General features: G+C 35.3%; 2 protein-coding genes across 2 annotated transcripts in view; both read right to left on the bottom strand.

The window, feature by feature from the left end:
- Nucleotides 1-2,503, bottom strand: part of FHL5 (four and a half LIM domains 5) — a 51,608-nt gene extending 49,105 nt beyond the window's left edge. Inside the window, exon 1 of the mRNA XM_010376429.2 lies at nt 2,183-2,503. The gene's annotated coding sequence lies outside the window, so the exon portion shown is untranslated. The remainder of the gene's footprint in view (nt 1-2,182) is intronic.
- Nucleotides 2,504-9,585: 7,082 nt separating this feature from the next.
- UFL1 (UFM1 specific ligase 1) overlaps nt 9,586-19,817 on the bottom strand; it is a 33,529-nt gene continuing 23,297 nt past the window's right edge. Inside the window, exons 13-19 of the mRNA XM_030928966.1 lie at nt 16,560-16,677; nt 15,245-15,411; nt 15,024-15,154; nt 13,319-13,399; nt 12,910-12,995; nt 12,182-12,362; nt 9,586-11,569 (exon numbers count right to left, since the gene is read on the bottom strand). Coding sequence (XP_030784826.1) covers nt 11,354-11,569; nt 12,182-12,362; nt 12,910-12,995; nt 13,319-13,399; nt 15,024-15,154; nt 15,245-15,411; nt 16,560-16,677 — 980 coding nt within the window. The 3' untranslated portion in view covers nt 9,586-11,353. The remainder of the gene's footprint in view (nt 11,570-12,181; nt 12,363-12,909; nt 12,996-13,318; nt 13,400-15,023; nt 15,155-15,244; nt 15,412-16,559; nt 16,678-19,817) is intronic.

A 19,817-nucleotide genomic window follows, 5' to 3' on the forward strand; every position in this document is an offset into this window, starting at 1 on the left:
TAGCTCAAAGCTTTGCTAAAAATCAAGTGAGATAAATTTAAGGTCCATTGGTGCTGGAAATACAACCGAAGAATTTGAGAAGAAAAAAAATAAAAATTACTACTGTTATTATTATTCTAATATAAAATTCTGTAATACAGCTGTTTTAATTATATCTTTAAGGTAGGGAGGCAAACTCACCTGCCCTCATTCATAGAAAACTCAGTATGAATGACACTTCAAAACCTTGACTGTCTTCTCCACATCACACTATTGCTTTCAAGCAGACTCTCTAGCTTTATTTATTTAATGAATGTAAACCTTGCTGTTGACATACCCTAGTATGTTCTAATCAGGGTAATTAGCCCGTGTGAAAGTTTAGACATATAGTAAAGATAAGGTAAATCCAAACCCATAAGAATGCTTTACTAGTTCATATAAAATACTAGGGTATGTCATCAATAAGCTTATTATTTATTTTTATTTTAAATAGAGTCTCCCTATGTTGCCCCAACTGGTCTTGAACCCCTGGGCTCTAGTGATCCCCATGACCTTGGCCTCCCAAAGCTAGGATTACAGAAGTGAGCCACCATGCCTGGCCTCAAGCTGATTATTTTGCAGGGATTTGAGGCATGTTGGGCAAAAAGGAGTCCTCCTCCTCCTCCTCTTCCTCTACCTCTTTCTTCTCTTCCTCTTCTTCAATGAGCTTTCAAGGGTACCAAAAAGTAACCAAGAAAAATGGTGGTAATTGGAGAGGAAAAAGATAATTACAAGAACAGGGAAATGCAAGCTGGTTTAACTAATATCTGATTCAGAGCTTCCCATGCGGACCCAAGTATTCAGCTTTCATTTCTAAAGAGATCATATCCCCTCAATTGAAAACATAAAAATAAAAACAAATTAAAGCATCTCTAAATATTCTACTCTTATTTGTAATATTTTAGTAGAAAAGTACCCAGTCTTGTGTAAGAAATACAAATTAATTCAGCTTTACTCAAAATGTTGGCAAGTGTAATAAAAATAAGAGGTAAATTTGTCAGTGAGGTGATGTTATATTAAAACACAAATCTGCTACTTTTGCTTAGGTAGAACAGTCCCAGATTTGGCAACTAATGATAATGTGAGAATAAATAGAACAAGTGTAGAAAACAGACACCAGAGTTTACCTTCCCCTTAAAGCAATTTGGATTATGGCTTTAAGCATATATCATAACACATATGTTAAGAAATATCTTGTATGATACATATGTTTGCAATACTTATGTTAAATTTTAATCCATATGCTTTGCTAATAAAAATGCTAGTATTTACACATGATGGTATTGTGGATACGAAATGAGGGCTAAAAGGGCTCAAGAATTTCCTTACATTTTATGTATAAGAGCTATGCATTTCGTTAATAATTCTTTTTAATTTCCAATTTTCTGAAGTCTGAAATGACAGCTGGGGAGCTGCATTTAGTTTTCAAATGAATGATAGGTACCAAAGAGGATATGACTAAAATAGTGAGAGAGAAAGCATTAACACATATGGCATGTATGCTTTTTGCCTGAATAACGCTACCTCTGTTTCAAGAAGTAGCACTTTAGATTGATAGAATCTATTATATATTTCTGTGGGCTGGAAACACAGATATTTTAATTTAACCTTAGGAAACCTAAGATTATGAATTTTTGTATGCCCACTTCTGGAAAGTAGGCAGATTTTTCTTGAAAATAGCAGGAATCTCATTAACTCCTTTTACTTAAAACCTGTAAGTGACTTCAAAATGTGCTCTTGAAATATAAATCTAGTCATAAAATATGCTAAGTGATAATGTTATCCATTCAAATAAACGAAGGCAAATAAAATCTCAAGAGCCCACCTCTTCTTCCTCTTTTTACAACAATAAAGCTGTACCCTGCATTAAAAACATTAGAAAAACTCAAGAGACAATTCCAAGGAGTTATCTGGCCACTATGTAACCTCCACATGCAAGTTATGAGAATGAGAAATCTGAAAAGCTCAGCATATAAAATTTGATAATCTTTAGCTAAAATGGCCAAGAAACTTCAAAAGGCATACAATTTTGCCAAGCAAAATTTTTCTCTTAAGGAGTTACTGGAAAGTTTATAAAAATTTCTCATCCTTAAAAAGAAAAAAATTAGAGAAGTCGAAATACCACAAAACAAAACAAAGGAAATATTTGGGGGAAAGAACTCACTTTGTCTTAAAGCCGCTTCTTCCTGTGATTTAAACAATACAAAAGGAGAATATATGTTGATTATTTTTCCTCCAATCCATATGCGTGTTAACTCCCAAAGGAATAGAAAGTCACCAGCACCATCTGAAGATCCCTTCCAACTGCATGTAGATTTTTCAACTTTGCAGGAGAAAACAGAAGGGTCCCTGCATTTCCTCCAAGTCTTACACCATGCACATTACTCCTACTGGGCTGAAAAAGCACTACTTGTCAATTTTTACTTAAAACTATGAGTAACAAATTCTCTTCAGGACATCCTTAAAGGGAAATTCTGCCAGGATTAGCATTAGAAGTATCTGGCTAAGCTCCAAAAGTTTAAAATACACAACGTTCACACAGACACATACACACTTGAGAAATTTCCACTAACTAGGCTAAATTAAGGGCATATTTATAAAAATAATGCTCTAAAAGGATGATGTATTTTGTGTTTCCTCAATCTGTTTTTGGCTTTTTCTTTGTTTTCTGGTGGTGATCAGAACCCTTCTTTTAGGTTGGAAATGTCTGAACTGCTGAGCTTTTCTTTTGGACTGTCTGGAAAGAGATGAGGCCCCATGCTCTTACCTGCAAAGCTATTGGTACCTTGAGAGATGACCCCCTGGGTTGTGGCCTCTATCACTGCCTTCTTGGGAAATTGGGGAACTCTGAGACATAAGTTTGAGTAGAGTACTCAAGGTAGTTCCCTGCTCTCTGGACTTGCAGTGTAGACCCAGCCTTTCCTGCTCTGCCTGCTTCCTGGTGAGCTGGCCACAATTATGACATCACATCCATGGCTGTATGACTTCATAAAGCATAAACTCATTGGGTTTTTTGAAATCTTCAAAACACAAAAAGTAGACAGCGATGTCAAGAGTTGGATCTGAAGAAATTTTTGGATATTAAGCCAATCCACAATAGGTATCCTCAGAGGGGCACACTGATTCATAAAGCAAGTGACATTTTCTCTTAGAATCTCCATTTGAGGCCATTTCTTCAGTTTGGAAGGCAGGATGAGAGAAGAAATTCTGCCTTAATTCCAGACCAAACTTAAACTGTCCTTGTTCTAAGTGCTAAAGGAGTGAAATGTTAGTATCTTCTAAGGTCAAACTCGGGTATATATAGTAAAATAACTTGAGCTAGGGAAACGCAGAGCCAGTTAACTGTATCTTTTGTTATTCACTTTACTTTACTGATTAAGACATTATGTAAATGAACATATGGTATTAACAACAATAAATTTGGATTCAGCAAAAGGGTACAAGTATATTTCATTAGTAATAGATTTTAATCCTTAGGACACCATTGCTAAGCAGGTACTACCTGTATTTTCCTTGTTTTATGGGCAAGGAAAGCAGTCTTTGAGATGTAAAAGTGCCTGGGACCATCACCCTCTTTATTTGTTCCCATGCTTCCTGAGAGGGTAATCTACATTCACCAAGTCATTCCAAATCTACAACATTCTGAGTTTCCTTCTCCCTCCCAACTTATTACAATCTGTCTTTCACTTGAACCACTCCAAAAAAGCTTCATTAAGATCATATACAACCTTGATTAGCAACCCAAAGAGCATGGTCTTCAGTCTTACCGAAAAATTCTCATCTCTGGCCGTGTCTATTTCTTTTTGAAATTATCTTTCCTTGGTTTTGCTATGTTACACTCTTCTGATTTTCTGTTTGCTCTTAGCATCTTCAGCCTTCTCTCTATTCACCTCACTCTTCCCTAGAGCTTTATCCTCTGTTCAATATGCTTCTCTGAATGTTCTCCATCATGTTCTTCATCGAAACAGTGAACAATTATACAACATGACTCCCAAATGTGTACTTTCATCTGATACCACTCTTCAAGGTTCCAGACCTGTATCCCACTATCTATTAGACAACCTTGTCTAGAGGTCCCCAGGCATCTCAAACTCAACAGTCCCAAATAATCCTCTTTGTCTTCTCCCCATTCCAAACTTGTTTGCTGTATTTCCTACTTCAGGGAATGGCACAATCATCCACCCCTTATGTTAGAGTATTCCCTTTCCTCATCTATTCTCCATCATCCCCATCATTGTCCACCTTCCATAGGTTCTAGTTTGTTAAATGATCTTTCTCAAATTTGTCCTCATCCCTGCATTCCATGTCTCACATTTCTCATTCAGATTATTCTATCAGCCATAAAATAACTGGCATCTGACTCAGCCTGGTCCCTTTCTATCCTTCTCTATAGAACAATATTTTTTTTTTAAAAGTTTGTCAAATTATAAAATACATGCCTCTTGCAGATAATCTGGAACAGAAACTGAAAAACATATGCCCAAAATATAAAATGTAAAATGACTCGCAATCCAAGACAGCCCAGATGAAATCTTTGCGTACCTCTTTATACTTTATATTATTCATATATTAATGATAAAGAGAAATGCTTACATTTTTTGTAAATATATTTACAAAATATATTTTGTAAATTTATTTACATTAGATATTTCTCCTAATACTATCCCTCCCCCAGACCCCCATCCTGCAACAGGCCCCGGTGTGTGATGTTCCCCTCCCTGTGTCCATGTGTTCTCATTGTTCGACTCCCCTTTATCAGTGAGAACATGTGGTGTTTTCTCTTCTTGTGTTACTTTGCTGAGAATGATGGTTTCCAGCTTCATCCATGTCCCTGCAAGGACACAAACTCATCCTTTTATATGGCTGCATAGTATTCCATGGTATAGATGTGCCACATTTTCTTTATCCAGTTTATCACTGATGGGCAAGCCAATAAAATATTTTTTAAAGTGGCTATAAAAAAATAGTTGCAATATAATAAAATACATAATGGAATAGCTCTCTCTTTTCTTTCTCTCTTTTTTCAACACTAAAAGATACACTCAGCATTTATAATGTACGAATCACAGGACTGAGACTAAGATTGAAAAGAGGAAAGGAGAAAAATCTAGAACATTGACTTTAAGTACATTTACATTTATTAGGTTGTATTTAAACAACTATATTTTCTATGTGTCATATCTTCAAGTTCTTACCCAACTCTGAAGTCTGTATGATAGATAGAATTAGGTTAAAGACTGCATTTTAGATAAGTAAAGACAGGCTCAGTAGTAAAACAGTTTGACAAAGCACTTTTACTTCTTTACACTGAATAACACAAAACATGAGACAACCTTTGAGACTTTTGTCTTAGGTGGACTAATCAGATAAAAGTTTTCTTTGGCAGACTAGTATCTGAATAGAATATTTCAGAGCCAAGATTGACTCGTTTCTGTGCAAGACATGGTGTCCATGTTCCTCTCTACTAGAGGCTGGGATAAAAAGGCATATACATTTTTTAGTCATTTTACTTCTCAGAAAAGGAAGACATTAGTTTCATGAATAATATACACATTTTAAAGAATTTTGGTAAATTGCCAAATTGCTTTCCAGAATGTAATTTTTTTAGAAGACATATTTAATTATTTAATTTCCCTGGTTAGTTGAACCTTTTAAAGGCTTCTGTGCTTTTGAGATAGTGGTTAAACTTTGTAGCTTAGTGTCTAAGGCATTTCACAACCCCCCTGTTCTCTCTACTTTATCTTACACTACTTCCCCAGATCAGTTATCATATTTCTCAGACTTCTGTGCTCCCCGCATCTCATTCTTTCATTCTAATTAGTGTCATAGTACTTCTGTTCCTCCTTTTCTCTGTCTCAATATGCTCTTCTCCCTTCTCTCATTTTCACCAAGGCTAATCCTTCTTTTTTTCTCTCTGGACTCTTGGTTCGGGTGTCATTTCTAGCCTCCCCATTATGCAACACAGTCTGAATTTCATTTCTTGTCACAACACCCTCTGTGTACTTCTACCAAGACACTATATTTAACCGTAATTGTTGACTCTTGTTATCTCCTTGAAAGTAAAGCATACTTTTAAAGTTTATATGTGTCTTCCTAGTATTTACCTGTCATACAAGAGCCAGTAAATTAGGCCAAGTTCATAAATTCACCATGTCCTCCCTTTCTTCCACCTCACCGTCAGTGTAATCCTGTTTTTCCTGCTCCTTAAAACAAACAGCCAGGTTGTCTTACTAGTAATCACTTAAGAAAAATAAAGATGCAACTAGGGGCAAGTTTGATAAAACAAATAATACAACACTGGGAACTTATAAACATTGAATACGTGTTTACAGTGGTTATTTCTTCTTTTTTATGATGTAAGTGGAATACAAATTGTTTTTCTGAAAGCCTGAAAGTCAGAGTTTCATTCTTAGATGGTTTGAAAGAAGTCTCTCCTGGCTGTATTTATTCTGTTGTATGCTTAGTAGGGTCCTCAAGATAGAGCAACTTGTGTGAATTTGTAGGTCATCTAAATAGCCACTTGAACAGTGCTCCCAGATGTGTGTGGAAAATGTACATCCCGGGGGAGTTTTTTTGTGTGCTTTTATTGCATCTCTCATGTATTGGGGAAAATTCTTCATTGGTCTTAGTGAAAGAAAGTAAATCTTCCATCCTCCTACTCCCTCCCAACTCACATCAGTTAGTTCTTGATAGAAAAAATTCCATTTGGTTCTGTGAAATGGTTTGGCTGTGCCTCCACCCAAATCTCATCTTGAATTGTAACTCCCACATTTCCCATGTGTCATGGGAGGAATCTGGTGGGAGGTGATTGAAATATGGGAGCAGGTCTTTCCTGTGCTGTTCCCGAGATAGTGAATGAGTCTCACGAGATCTAACAGTTTTAAAAAGGGGAGTTTCCCTGCACAAATTCTCTTGTCTGCCGCCATGTGAGATGCGCCTTTCACCTTCTGCCATGATTGTGAGGCTTCCCAAGCCATGTGGAACTGTAAGTCCAATAAACCTCTTTCTTTTGTAAATTGCCCAGTCTTGCGTATGTCTTTATCAGCAGCATGAAAATGAACTAATACAGTAAATTAGTACCAGTAGAATTGGGTGCAGCTGAAAAGATACCCGAAAATGTGGAAGTGACTTTGGAACTGGGTAGCAGGCAGAGGTTGGAACAGTGTGGAGGGCTCAGAAGAAGACAGGAAAATGTGGGAAAGTTGGAAACTTCCTAGAGACTTGAATGGCTTTCCCCAAAATGCTGAGAGCAATATGGACAATAAAGTCCAGGCTGAGGTGATCTCAGATGGCGATGAGGAACTTGTTGGGAACTGCAGCAAAGGTGACTCTTGTTATGTTTTAGCAAAGAACTGGCAACATTTCTCCCCTGCCCTAGAGATCTGTGGAACTTTGAACTTGAGATGATTTAGGGTATCTGGTGGGTGAAATTTCTAAGCAGCAAAGCATTCAAGAGGTGACTTGGGTGCCATTTAAGACATTCAGTTTTATAAGGGAAGCAGAACATAAAGGTTTGGAAAATTTGCAGCCTGACAATGTGATAGAAAAGAAAAACCCATTTTCAGAGGAGAAATTCCAGCCAGCTGCAGAAATTTGCATAAGTAACAGGGAACCTAATGTTAAATCACCAAGACAATGGGGAAAATGTCTCCACAACATGTCAGAGATCTTCACAGCAGCCTCTCCCATCACAGGCCGGGAGGCCTAGGAGCAAATGGTTTCATGGGCTGGGTTAACATGCTGTGTGCAGCCTAGGTACTTGGTGCCCTGCATCCCAACCACTCCAACAGTGGCTTCAGGGGGTGCAAGCCCAAGCCTTGGCGGCTTCCATGTGTTAAGTCTGCGAGTACACGAAGTCAAGAATTGAGGTTTGGAAATCTCCACCTGTATTTCGGAAGATGTATGGTAACGCCTGGATGTCCCTGCAGATGTTTGCTGCAGGGGCGGGGTCCTCATGGAGAACCTCTGCTGGGGTAGTGCAGAAGGGAAATGTGGGATGGCAGCCCCCACACAGAGTCCCTACTGGGGCACTGCCTAGTGGAGCTCTGAGAAGAGGGCCTCTATCCTCCAGACCCCAGAATGGTAGATCCACTGACAGCTTGCACCATGTGCCTGGAAATGCCGCACTCAATGCCAGCCCCTGAAGGCTGCCGGGAGGGAGGCTGTACCTTGCAAAGTCACAGAGGGGGAGCTGCCCAAGACCATGGGAACTCACCTCTTGCATCAGTGTGACTCAGATGCAAAACATGGAGTCAAAGGGAGCATTAAGATTTGACTGCTTGCTGGACTTTCGACTTGCATAGGGATTGTAGACCCTTTGTTTTGGCCAATTTCTCCCATTTGGAATGGCTGTATTTTCCCAATGCCTGTACTCCCATTGTATTTAGGAAGTATAACTTGCTTTTCATTTTATAGATTCATGGGAGGAAGGGACTTACCTTGTCTCAGATGAGACACTGGACTGTGGACTTTTGAGTTAATGCTAAAATGAGTTAAGATTTGGGAGACTGTCGGGAAGGCATGATTGATTGATTTTGAAATGTGAGGACATGAGATTTGGGAGGGGCCAGGAATGGAATATGTTTTGGCTGTGTCCCCACTCAAATCTCATCTTGAATTCTGACTCCCACAATTCCTACGTGTCATGGGAAGAACAGGGTGGGAGGTGATTTAATTATGGGAGCAGGTCTTTTCTGCTCTGTTCTCGTGATAGTTGATGAGTCTCATGACATCTGATGAATTTAAAAGGGGGAGTTTCCCTGTACAAGCTCCTCTTCCCTTGTCTGGCATCATGTGAGACATTGCCTTTCACCTTCTGCCATGATTGTGAGGCCTCTCCAGCCACATGGAAATTTAAGTCCAATAAACCTCTTTCTTTTGTAAATTGCCCAGTCTCAGGTATGTCTTTATTAGCAGTGTGAAAATGGACTAATACACTCTGGGTCTAGTGTCGTTTCTGAGGAAGGAATGAACTGTTCCTTTTCAATCTGATTCCAGCTTCAGATCACCATCGCACCCTGACCTTATCCTTGGTGCTTTTTGGTCTGACTAAAGCATATTCTCTAGTAAGTTCAAGATGGCTCTACATTCAGGTTAAGCAACTATTACATTTATTGTCCTAATTTAGCATTAAGGTCTTTTCACAAAATACACTGCGATTTTGATACTATATGCCACTCTTCATTGGACCTTTCTGATGGCCAAGAGTTTCCTTTGACTCCTGAAAAACACATACGTAAGTCTAGAGCTGGAACACACGAGCATGAATACCTAAGCACATTTTCCAATATTTCTACTCCAACTGCAATAGCAGGAATTAGCATATGCAAGAATACAGCTACACATTTGCTGAAATCTAGTTAATTGAGAAATCATTTACTAAGATAAAATGGTTCTAGAATGGCAAACTCTCAAGGAATGAAAGACACTGAGAGCTATGGAACTATTTTTGTGTGAGAAAAATAAAATCCTTTAATAATGTTCAAAATGAGAATTCAAAATATATATACATAAAATATATGCACCAATTAATCTTTGTGTTAATAGAAGCTTCAAAGTACTATAAAATTTAGTAGAATAGGTAACTTTATTTTAAATAACTTTCTTAACCCTGCCCATTAAGATCACAGTAAACATATAATAATTTTTATTAAGGAAATTAATCTTTACACACAAAATCAGCTATGTAATTTTACTTACAAAATAGTAAAAACCGTTCTTTACTGTGGCAACAAAAGCAGCATTTTGACAAATGAAAAAAATTAATGCAAACAAATTAAAACAATGCTTTTCTTTTTACTTGCTTCACTGTCTCTTCTATTTATTTTCTATGATCGTTTGACACAAACATGGATTACTTTCATATCTAATGAAACATAAACGATAAGGTTCTTAAAGGTTGAATTAAAAGTCTGGGTGTTCAATATTTTAGAAGCTGAATAAACAAAACGAAATTGGGGTTTGTGATTACAGAGGATTTATCATTTTTCCCTTTGCCCATATGAAAATATATAATAGAAAATTACCCATGGGAAACATTTTCAAATTTAATGTTGCATTTCTATCAACTTGAATAATAATGCCAAGTCAGCAATTTAATTACTTTCACTAAGCATTAATACTTTGTCTAGAATGGAGTAGAGGTAGACTGATCTTTTCATATTCAAATATTTTAAAATATAAAGTTTAAAATGTCATAAGGAATTATATAAAATAGTATTTTTAAATATTTGAAATTTAATTTGTAATTACATTAAAAATAATTAAATCCCTTTTTGATAAATAGTAAGTTGTTGCTTGAAATTCATTCGGTTGAAATGATTACTCTAAGGACCTTTTTTAGTTATTTTTAACTAATAACCTTCAGAAACCAAAAATACTTATTTTTTAATAAGGGTTTCTAGTTTTGGAAAAAAGCTTGTAATGATTTAAATGCATGTACAGATGTTCCTACCACTGGAAAAGGCATCCTATCTGTTTTTCACACTAGTATTTACAAAGTATTATGTGATAGAGCAGCTACTGAACTAAAAAAATAAAATGTACAAATGCAAACTGGATCAAAGAAAATTCTTTGTATAAAATGCTTATTCCAATGTTAAATATGACTTATGCTTACTGGTAATAAATTGCATGTGTTCTCTCTCTTGTTAGTAGCTTGTTTTAGAACACAACAATGCATGGGCCACTCTAGCGTTCTTGTGCACCTGTAAAGGCATCCTTGCAGCCCCAACCAAAATCAATGTTTATTCTGCCAAAAATAAGAGCAAGGGCTTACTACTAATTTTTTTGTTTTTGTAAATTTCTGTATTTTAGTTTTGAAGTAGTGTTTTCTATTTAAAAACAAAATACATGATTTATTTTCATTTCTGACACAGAAGTGTTTCTTTTTTTTTTTTTAAAAAAGACCACATTTTAAATTTCTACTTAAATGTATTTAAAGTATACATTTAAGTATACTGGCACTCACAAATGAATCCTTCCCCAGGGATAAATGGATCAGAAAATTTGTTTTTCATTCAACATTTGGAAAGAAAACAAACCTGAAATATGTAATTTTTAAAATTATGTGAAAATAATGTTTATGTGAAAAATTTCATATACTATTTGTGTGAAAATAAGGTGGAAAAAAACTTCCATGAAGAACCCAATTTACAAAAATCACATCTTTTTAAGATTTACATTTAATACAACACTACTGTTTTAACTGAATTGTGTGTGTATGAGGTGGTTTTTGCGGAGAGAGGGGAGTTGTATAGTGACTACTTTTTTGTGACCACTCACCTCCAATCTTGGGGGAAAATGCTTACTATATGACAAACGTAAATTAAGATCATTACTCTTCTGTCACAGATGATTTCCTAGATTTGAGAACAAGGTCTTTAATGGATGAAGAAAGTTCTTGAAGCTCTTTACGAGTATTGGCAACATCTTCTTGTTCTTTGCCTAATTCATTATTCAAGGGATAATCTCCCTGCCCAGTCTTCTTATTTTGACTGACTAGCTGCTTTACAACCAAACTTTGATACTTTACCAAAAGAGCATGCTGATCCTGTGAAAAGGGAAAGAAAAGTTAAATAACACAATTTAACTCTCTGTGGAACAATAAAGTAGAATTTCTTCAACTAATACACATTGAAGGTCCTCATCTTTACAAAAAACTGGCCATGTAAGTAGCAAGTCTAATCTAGCAGTTTCTGCTCTCAAGGAGTGTACAATTTAGAAGAGATGAAACATGAATGTAAATCATTTTACCATAAGTTGACCTTGCCTGGTTCTATCACCAAAGATACAGTCAAAGGGATAGGGAAATTCCCTTTTAGTTGAGGGGTTTTTTAGGTAAAAGGGACAGGAAAAGACTTTTGAATGGGTCGTTGATGGATAAGTTAAACCTAAAGAAGCTGAAATGGGAGATCTGACATTATTGTATCTTTTCTGAAAGCTTAATTTCCAAATTTGGAATATTCTTTAAAGATTCTTGAGCTATGCGGAATTTTTAAAAATTAATCTCCTAATCCTCTGTTCACATTTTTGGAAATGGACTTTGATGTTAATATGTTTTATACCTGAGTGCTGACAATAATTGGTCTCAATCCACTCAAAATATTCAGAATCTAAAACTTTGAAAGTTTTGAAAGTTTCAAGTATATTGAAAATGTAATACCTCTGGAATTTTACTATTAAGAAAAGCAATGATCTGTGGGACACATCTTCCAGGCGCATGGAGCATGCTGTGGGTTGAAAACTGAAACAACAGGACTGATGTGAGGTGCAGAATAAGAGCAGGGTCTTCTGTGACCTTCAGCTGTTCAGCCAGTGCTTGTCGATGCTGGAACAGTATCTGTCTAAAAAAGAAAGCACACAAATTCATTACCATAATTTAAGAAGTTCTCACCAATTTCAATTCATCCCTGTTAATTTTTAGCTTCTCTAGTTTATCTAATTCCATAAATATTTTAAGTTAACTTTTCAATATGGGATATACACACACAAAACCTAAATGGCATGGATAGATTAGTATGCTACAAAATTAAAGAAAAAGCTATAGAGTGAGAATACTCAAAGTATGTTTTTTGTTTTGAGTTGCTGGAGGTCAAACAAATTTGCACTGATTTAGATGAGGTTTGCTGTAAGTAAAGTCCCCAAGCTAATAAAAAGTTCCTGGGCTTGATGAACTATAGGATAAAGAAATTCTGCTACTTGATCCAGAGGGTCAGAGAGAAATATCTAACTATTTTAAGACTTCGAATATCTTGAAGGTCTACAGCCATTTAAATATATTAGACACATTAGATACATATTCTCTATGTAACAGTTAGACAAATTCAAATTTCAGATATGAAAAGTCCCACATTTAAGAACACTACCAAATATATATTAATTTAATGTTACCTTTCCCTTTTTTTGTCTCCCCTTTTCACCATAATATCACAAGCTTCTGCTGCAGAATCCAGACAAGAAATAAAGTCTTCTATGCTCTGAAAAGGCATTGAATACCACAATTTACTTCTATATATAACTGCCTAAAGAAGTACAGCCATTTAATAACTGTTTTGTAATTTTACAACCTAAATACAATTTTTAAAAGGGTCACTTTCTCAATAAATTAGAAATTGTGATATAGAACTAAAAATGGTAAAATTCCAGTAGCTTGGTCTTCTCTTCACCTTTCAAAGAGGCAGCTGAGTGCAAAATACTAGTTTTACATTGGATTTACAATTAGTCTGATAAAAAATATACTCCAAGATCTTTGTAACAAACTGCTAGCCCTGACATGTAAACAGAATAAAACTTTACTTACCTTTTCATTCAGAGAGTTATGGAGTTTTGTAAGAGCTACTTTGCTTTCTTCTGATAATTTACTTAAAATTTTTTTTCTTATCTGTAGGGGTAAATAAAAATTCTTTCAGTACTGTGCTTTTAACATGCAGTGGATACAAGGTAAAGTGAAAAAAATACGGTAACAAGTTGCTGAGTGGAATTTATCATATTCTTGAATTTTAGATCTCAAATTAGAGACAAAATCATTATTAGAGTCAGTAGCCAATCAGCCAAACAGGCTAGATACAGCCCTGCTGCTCCCACCTGCTTCATCAATGTAAGAGAGAGACTAGTCATTGACCTTGTGAGAAACAGAATATTTGGGTTAAGAGGCTAATTCTTCCATTGGAGCAGGAAGAGAGTGTTTTTCTCTCCCCAGTGCCAGCTGTGAAGGGCCCCACTCATAAAGATCAAGGATGCCTAGAAGATGGGAGACTGAGCTCTTGTTCGAGGTTGGATGCTTGTTATGCTCTATGGTGTGAGGAATCTTTTCAGCACCTCTCTCTACATGTAAGTGTCCATTGAAGTTTTATGGTATTCTTGATCAGAGTCTTTTAGTTTCTTCTGGCATAAAATTTTGGGGTAGACTTGCTGGAACCGCTTGACAATAGGCTCTGAAGTGTATAATGTCTGGGAAGATTAGGGGCTAGTTGCTCCTGTCTAGCCTCCCTGCCCCAATCACACACCAATCCTTCTGTGGCCCTTAAAGGGCATGGAACAGGATCTTCTGTATTTTCCACAGCAGAGGTTGGTACAAGGGCCGGAGACATGAAACTGTCCAGACAATTGCGAATTTGCTGCTCAAGAAGAAGGGAAGGGGGCCAGCACCTTGCTGGGGTAGGAGGAAGAAATAACCGTTCCTCTGTTTGAGAGATGGTCCTTACTGTGAGAAGTCACATGAAACTAAACAACATTCCAAGGAAACAACTTATATCGCCTATGAGGCAATGACTAACTACATCACCAAAGACCACAAACATCAGACTGATTTGGTTTGACCGTGATCAAAGCAGTGATATGTAGTCAGTCACATCAAGACACTTCTTCCTCCCTCATTTTTCCTAAATCTCCAACTTGAAGTGGACCTAGAGTGGTGAGGAAGGAGGAGGAAGAATAGGTAAGAGGAAGAGGAAGAGGAGGTAGAGGAGGTGGGAGGAGGACAGAGAAGAAAGAGGAGGAGGAGGGGTTGTCATCTTGGGATAGACCGCACCTTTCTTCCTCTAGGCAACCGGGAGCCGTTGCTCTACATTACATCGCAAGAAGGGAATAGATGAGCTTTTGAATTTAGTTTGAGATTAGAGTTTAAAAAAATTAAATTGGAATTAGTCTAAACATTGAAATGAGATGTCCTTAAAGGAAAAATAACTTCAACGATAAGGAAACGGGTCAGAATGTTATAGATTTGCCAGTCATTAGGAAGAGGGAATGTGACCTAATAATTAGGAAAAAACTGTTTATTCTAAGGTAATTAAGCATCGTTATTTTTAACAGACTAGTTATACTGCCAATCCTGCTAGCAACTGTATATATTATTGTACAAAAGTTGAATAAAAAAACTTAGATTTTTTTCCTCAAACCTCTTTTACTGTATTTTATTTTCCTCTTTACTCCAAATAAGATAAAATAAAATGTTTATAGATGCAAAACAGAACACATCAAGAGTGGTAAGCAGATCATTAACATACTTCACTTGTAATGGCTGCAGGATCATCTACGGCCATCATTAAATCCGAAGCTAAGAAGTTGAAAATGAGGTTAGTGATATCAGTACACACTGACTTCAGCAAGTGTTTGGTAAGAGCAGCCTGTGTGTCATCTGGAAAATAAAGGAGCTTTATTAAGACTAATTTATTCTCCAAATTATGAAAATCAATGAAAAAATAAGATTAACAAAGATTAAGTATACCTGCGAAAAACTTCATCCCTTTTTCAAATAACCTAATGTTATTGTACAGGTTTGAAACTTCTTCTTGCAAGTCCTTGATTGTGCGTTTTCTGCCCGTCCCAGAAGCAGAAGTTGTTGAAGACATGAATACTGAACGTACCACCTCGAGATAAGTTTTATTAAGAGGTCTGTGCACAAGACAAATACATTTAGTTCACTAAAATGTACTGAGCATTTATGTAGATAAGGAATTTTGTTTCTATGGAAATAAGGCTTAAGAATAGAGATCTCTATTTTGTATACAAATACAATTAATTTAGAGACAAGTTCACTAACAATTTGTTCCCCAACCCTAGGAATTAAAACAGAAATAGATTAATTTTCTCTATTTTAAAGTAGTCAACATTATTGCAATTAAGACACCAAGAACAAAACCCCCATAATTCAAAATTGCTTTTTAAAATTAATTTGGAGAATAGTAGACTATAAATCTGTTCTTCATCTTCAGGAATTCCAACTTAAAATTCTCAATTTCTAAAATATTAAAATACATTTAAAGAAAACCTTTTTATGCCTAACTTAAAATAATTATTTTAAAAAGCAGTGCAAAATGATTAGTAACTATTTCACTTTTTTACATGTGAAAAATATAGTTCTATAATACATTTATGCACAAGAAATACTTACATTAAAAAAATTATGACCATAGAAGTTATATTTCTAAAATCAAAGTTAGATACACTGCTCTCCTGGATTGTATTTATGGAAGCGTACACAGTGAAACTAACTTGAGGGATGACCAGGTTAGTTAGTTACTAATGGTCAAGTTATACATAATCTTCCTCATTTTTATATAAAAATACCCTTAGCCATTCACAAGGTAGGAGTGCCTAAATTTGTTCTTTTTGAAGTGAATTTGTTACTCTATATTCTCCTTAAAGTAAACACTGTTTACTTTCTGCCAAATTAAAATAGAAAATTATCTTTTCTTCCTTTTGAGTGTTATTTTTTGTGCTATAGAAGAGACCAGCCAGTGGTTAATGCCGGTGTTTTTCTCCCTAACCAAGACTTATGACTGTAAGATCGGTGAGTGAGGACACTTTCTAGCTCCTGCCTTTTATTTCCCATACTGCTTTGCCCAAAGCACTTAACAAATATTTGTTGAATTAAACTGCTGCTGTAGGCAAACAAAATCTGGAATTTGGTGGCTAGGTTAAAGACCAAGTTTGAAACAAAAATATCTAATACATTTGCTTTCTATGATCTTGGAAAAAGTCTTATTTAATAACCCATTGAATTTCTATCATAAAACAGAAAAAATACATTTTATACTTGCTTTATTAAGTACTCAGCAAGTTCTGAAATAAACTCCTCGGGGGCATCTTGTATGTGTTTTCTTAAAAAATCTTCAATCTCATCCTGGAACATAAAACTGATCTCTGGCTTCTTCTTTCCTATAACAGACATTAGCAATGGCAAATAAATAAATAAATAACATGCAACCAAATGGCAAATAGGACTCCATTAATATATTTAGTAAGACAATAATTCATTCATTACTCAATTGTTAATGTCAAATAGCAACAACTAGTAAAAACAATTTTGAAATTAGGATATATAATAAAACTTGTTTTTTAAAAATATTTTATTTTATATTCAGGGGTTTCGTATGCATGTTTGTTACATGAATATAAGACATACTGGTAGGGACTGGGCTTCTACTGTACCCATTAACCAAACTGAACATTGTACCTATTAGGTAATTTTTTTAACCCTTACCCTGCCCACACACTGTCCACAACTTTCCTCCTTTTGGAGTTCCTTCTATTATTTTCCATGTGTGCCCACTGTTTGGCTCCCATTTATAAGCGAGAACATGCAGTATTTTGTTTTGTTTCCGAGTTAGTTCACTTAAGAGTAACGGCCTCAAGTTGCATCCATGTTGCTGCAAAGGACATGATTTCATTGTTTTTAATGGCTACATTGTATTCCATGGTATATACCACGTTTTCTTAATGCAGTCAATCACTGGTGGACACTTAGGCTGGTTCTATGACTTTGCTATCGTGAATAGGGCCTCAATGAACATATGAGTATATGTGTCTTTTCAATATAATAATTTCATTTCCTTTGGGTAGAAACCCAGCAGTGGGATTGCTGGGTCAAATAGTAGTTCTAATTTTAGTTCTTTGAGAAATCTTCATACTGTTTTCCGTAGAGGTTGAACTAATTTACATTCTTGCCAACTGTGTATAACCATTCCCTTTTCCCCATATCAACACTAACATCTGTTGTTTTCTGACTTTTCAGTAATAACCTGGTGTATCTGACTGGTGTATGATGATATATTGTGGTTTTAGTTTGCATTTCTCTGATTAGTGATGTTGAGCATTTATTAATGTGTTTGTTGGCTGCTTGTATTTCTTCTTTTGAGAAATAGCTGTTCATGTCCTCTGCTCAGTTTTCAATGGGTTTTTTCTTGAGTTCTTTGTAGACTCTAGATATTAGTCCTTTGTCAGAAATATAATTTGCAAATATTTTCTCTCATTCTGAAGGCTATTTACTCTGTTGTAATTATTTATTTTGCTGTGCAGAAACTTTTTAGTTTAATTAAGTCCTATGTGTCAATTTTTGGTTTTGGTACATTTGCTTTTGGGATTTTTATCATAAATTCTATGCCTAGGCCAATGTCCAGAAGATTTTTTTCCAGGTTTTCTTCTAGGATTTTTATAGTTTCATGTCTTACATTCTAAATATTTACTCCATTCTAAATATTTACTCCATCTTGAGTTGATTTTTGTATATGATGAGATAGGATCCAGTTTCGTTCTTCCTAGCACCTTTTATTGAATAGGGTGTCCTTTCCTCATTGTTTATTTTTGTCGACCCTGTCCAAGATCAGTTGGTTGTAGGTATGTGGCTTTATTTCTGGGTTGTGTATTCTGTTCCAATGATCTATGTGTCCATTTTTCTAGCAGTACCATGTTGTTTTGGTTACTATAGCCTTGTAGTATAATTTGAAGTCAGACAATATGATGCCTCCATATTTGTTCTTTTTGCTTAGGATGCTTTGGCTATTCAGGCTCTCTTTTGGTTCCATATGAACTTCAGGAGTATATCTTTCTAATTCTGTGAAAAATGATGTTCATTTTTGATAAAGATTGCACTGAATCTGCAGATTGCTTTGGGGAGTATGGTCATTTTAACAATATTGATTCTTCTACTCCATGAGCCAGGGATGTCTGTCTGTGTCATCTATGATTTCTTTCATCAGTGTTTTGTAGTTATTCTTGTAGAGATCTTCCATTTCTTTGGTAAAATGTATTCTTAGGTTTTTTATTTTGTAGCTATTAAAAAAATAATATTTGGTTCTCAGCTTGAAAGGCACTGATGTATAGAAATGCTACTAATTTTTGTACACTGATTTTGTATCCTGGTATTTTACTGAAGTTGTTTATCAAGACCAGGAGTCTTTGGAGGAGTCTTTATGGCTTTCTAGGTATATGATCATGTCATCAGAGAACAGAGATAATCTTACTTCCTCTTTTCCAATATGGATGCTTTTATTTCTTTCTCTTGCCTGACTGCTCTGGCTAGGATTTCTAGTACTATGTTGAATAGGAGTGGTGAGAGCGGACATCCTTTGCCTTGTTCCAGTTCTTAATGGCTCTATCAATTTTTCTCCACTCAGTATGATGCTGGTTGTGGGTTTGTCGTAAGTAGCTCTTATTATTTTGAGGTATGTTCCTTTGATGCCTAGTTTATTGAAGGTTTTTATCATGAACTGGTAAAATTTCTTACATGATCATTTTCTAACTTCATTTAAAAATTATTTTCTACAAGTCAATCAGAAAATAATAAAGGGTTTTTCCCCTTTGTTAAACCTGGATGATACAAATAGCCAGAAATCAAAACAAGTATTTCAAATGAAATTTTTAAGGAAAGAATAATTTATCTTTGTTGAACAAGGAATAGTGGGCAGTATTTCCTCCTTTATAAAAATATAAATTTATTAGATATTAAATAATCCTTATAATTTAAATAAGATCTTTGGAAAGTCTTTATAATCATGTGAATCACAACTCCAATAATTGTTTAAGCTAAAATTTATCTTTTGGAAAAGGCATAGATAAAAAAATCTCAAAATTCTGTAATTTATTTTTGCTCTTACAAAAATAAGTCTATGGTATGGAAAATTTGTATGCAGCAACTATAATGAAAATAATTAACTGTGCAAATGTCATGCCTACCCATTTACTTAGGAAAGCATGGGTTGTAGACAAAAGCAAGCTAACAATATTTCCATTAGAAATTGTAAAGGTATAAAAATGATTATTTCTAGCTTAATTAAGTTATTGATTCTACAAGCAAAAACCTTAGAAATAAAAATAAAATGGCTCAAAAATCAATTTTCACTATAAATAAAAATATAAGGAGTTAACATCTTAGCTTTAGACAGTACTATTATTTTCTGGGATCTGCTGTCTATTCCTATGTTCACATTAAATGATCTATGATTTCCCTGTTTAATTCCTTTATGCATTTTACAGGTTATTAAATTATATTTTCTTCTAGTAATCTTTCATACCGAGTT

This window comes from Rhinopithecus roxellana, chromosome 4, assembly GCF_007565055.1.
Source record: "Rhinopithecus roxellana isolate Shanxi Qingling chromosome 4, ASM756505v1, whole genome shotgun sequence".
Taxonomy (NCBI): Eukaryota; Metazoa; Chordata; class Mammalia; order Primates; family Cercopithecidae; genus Rhinopithecus; species Rhinopithecus roxellana.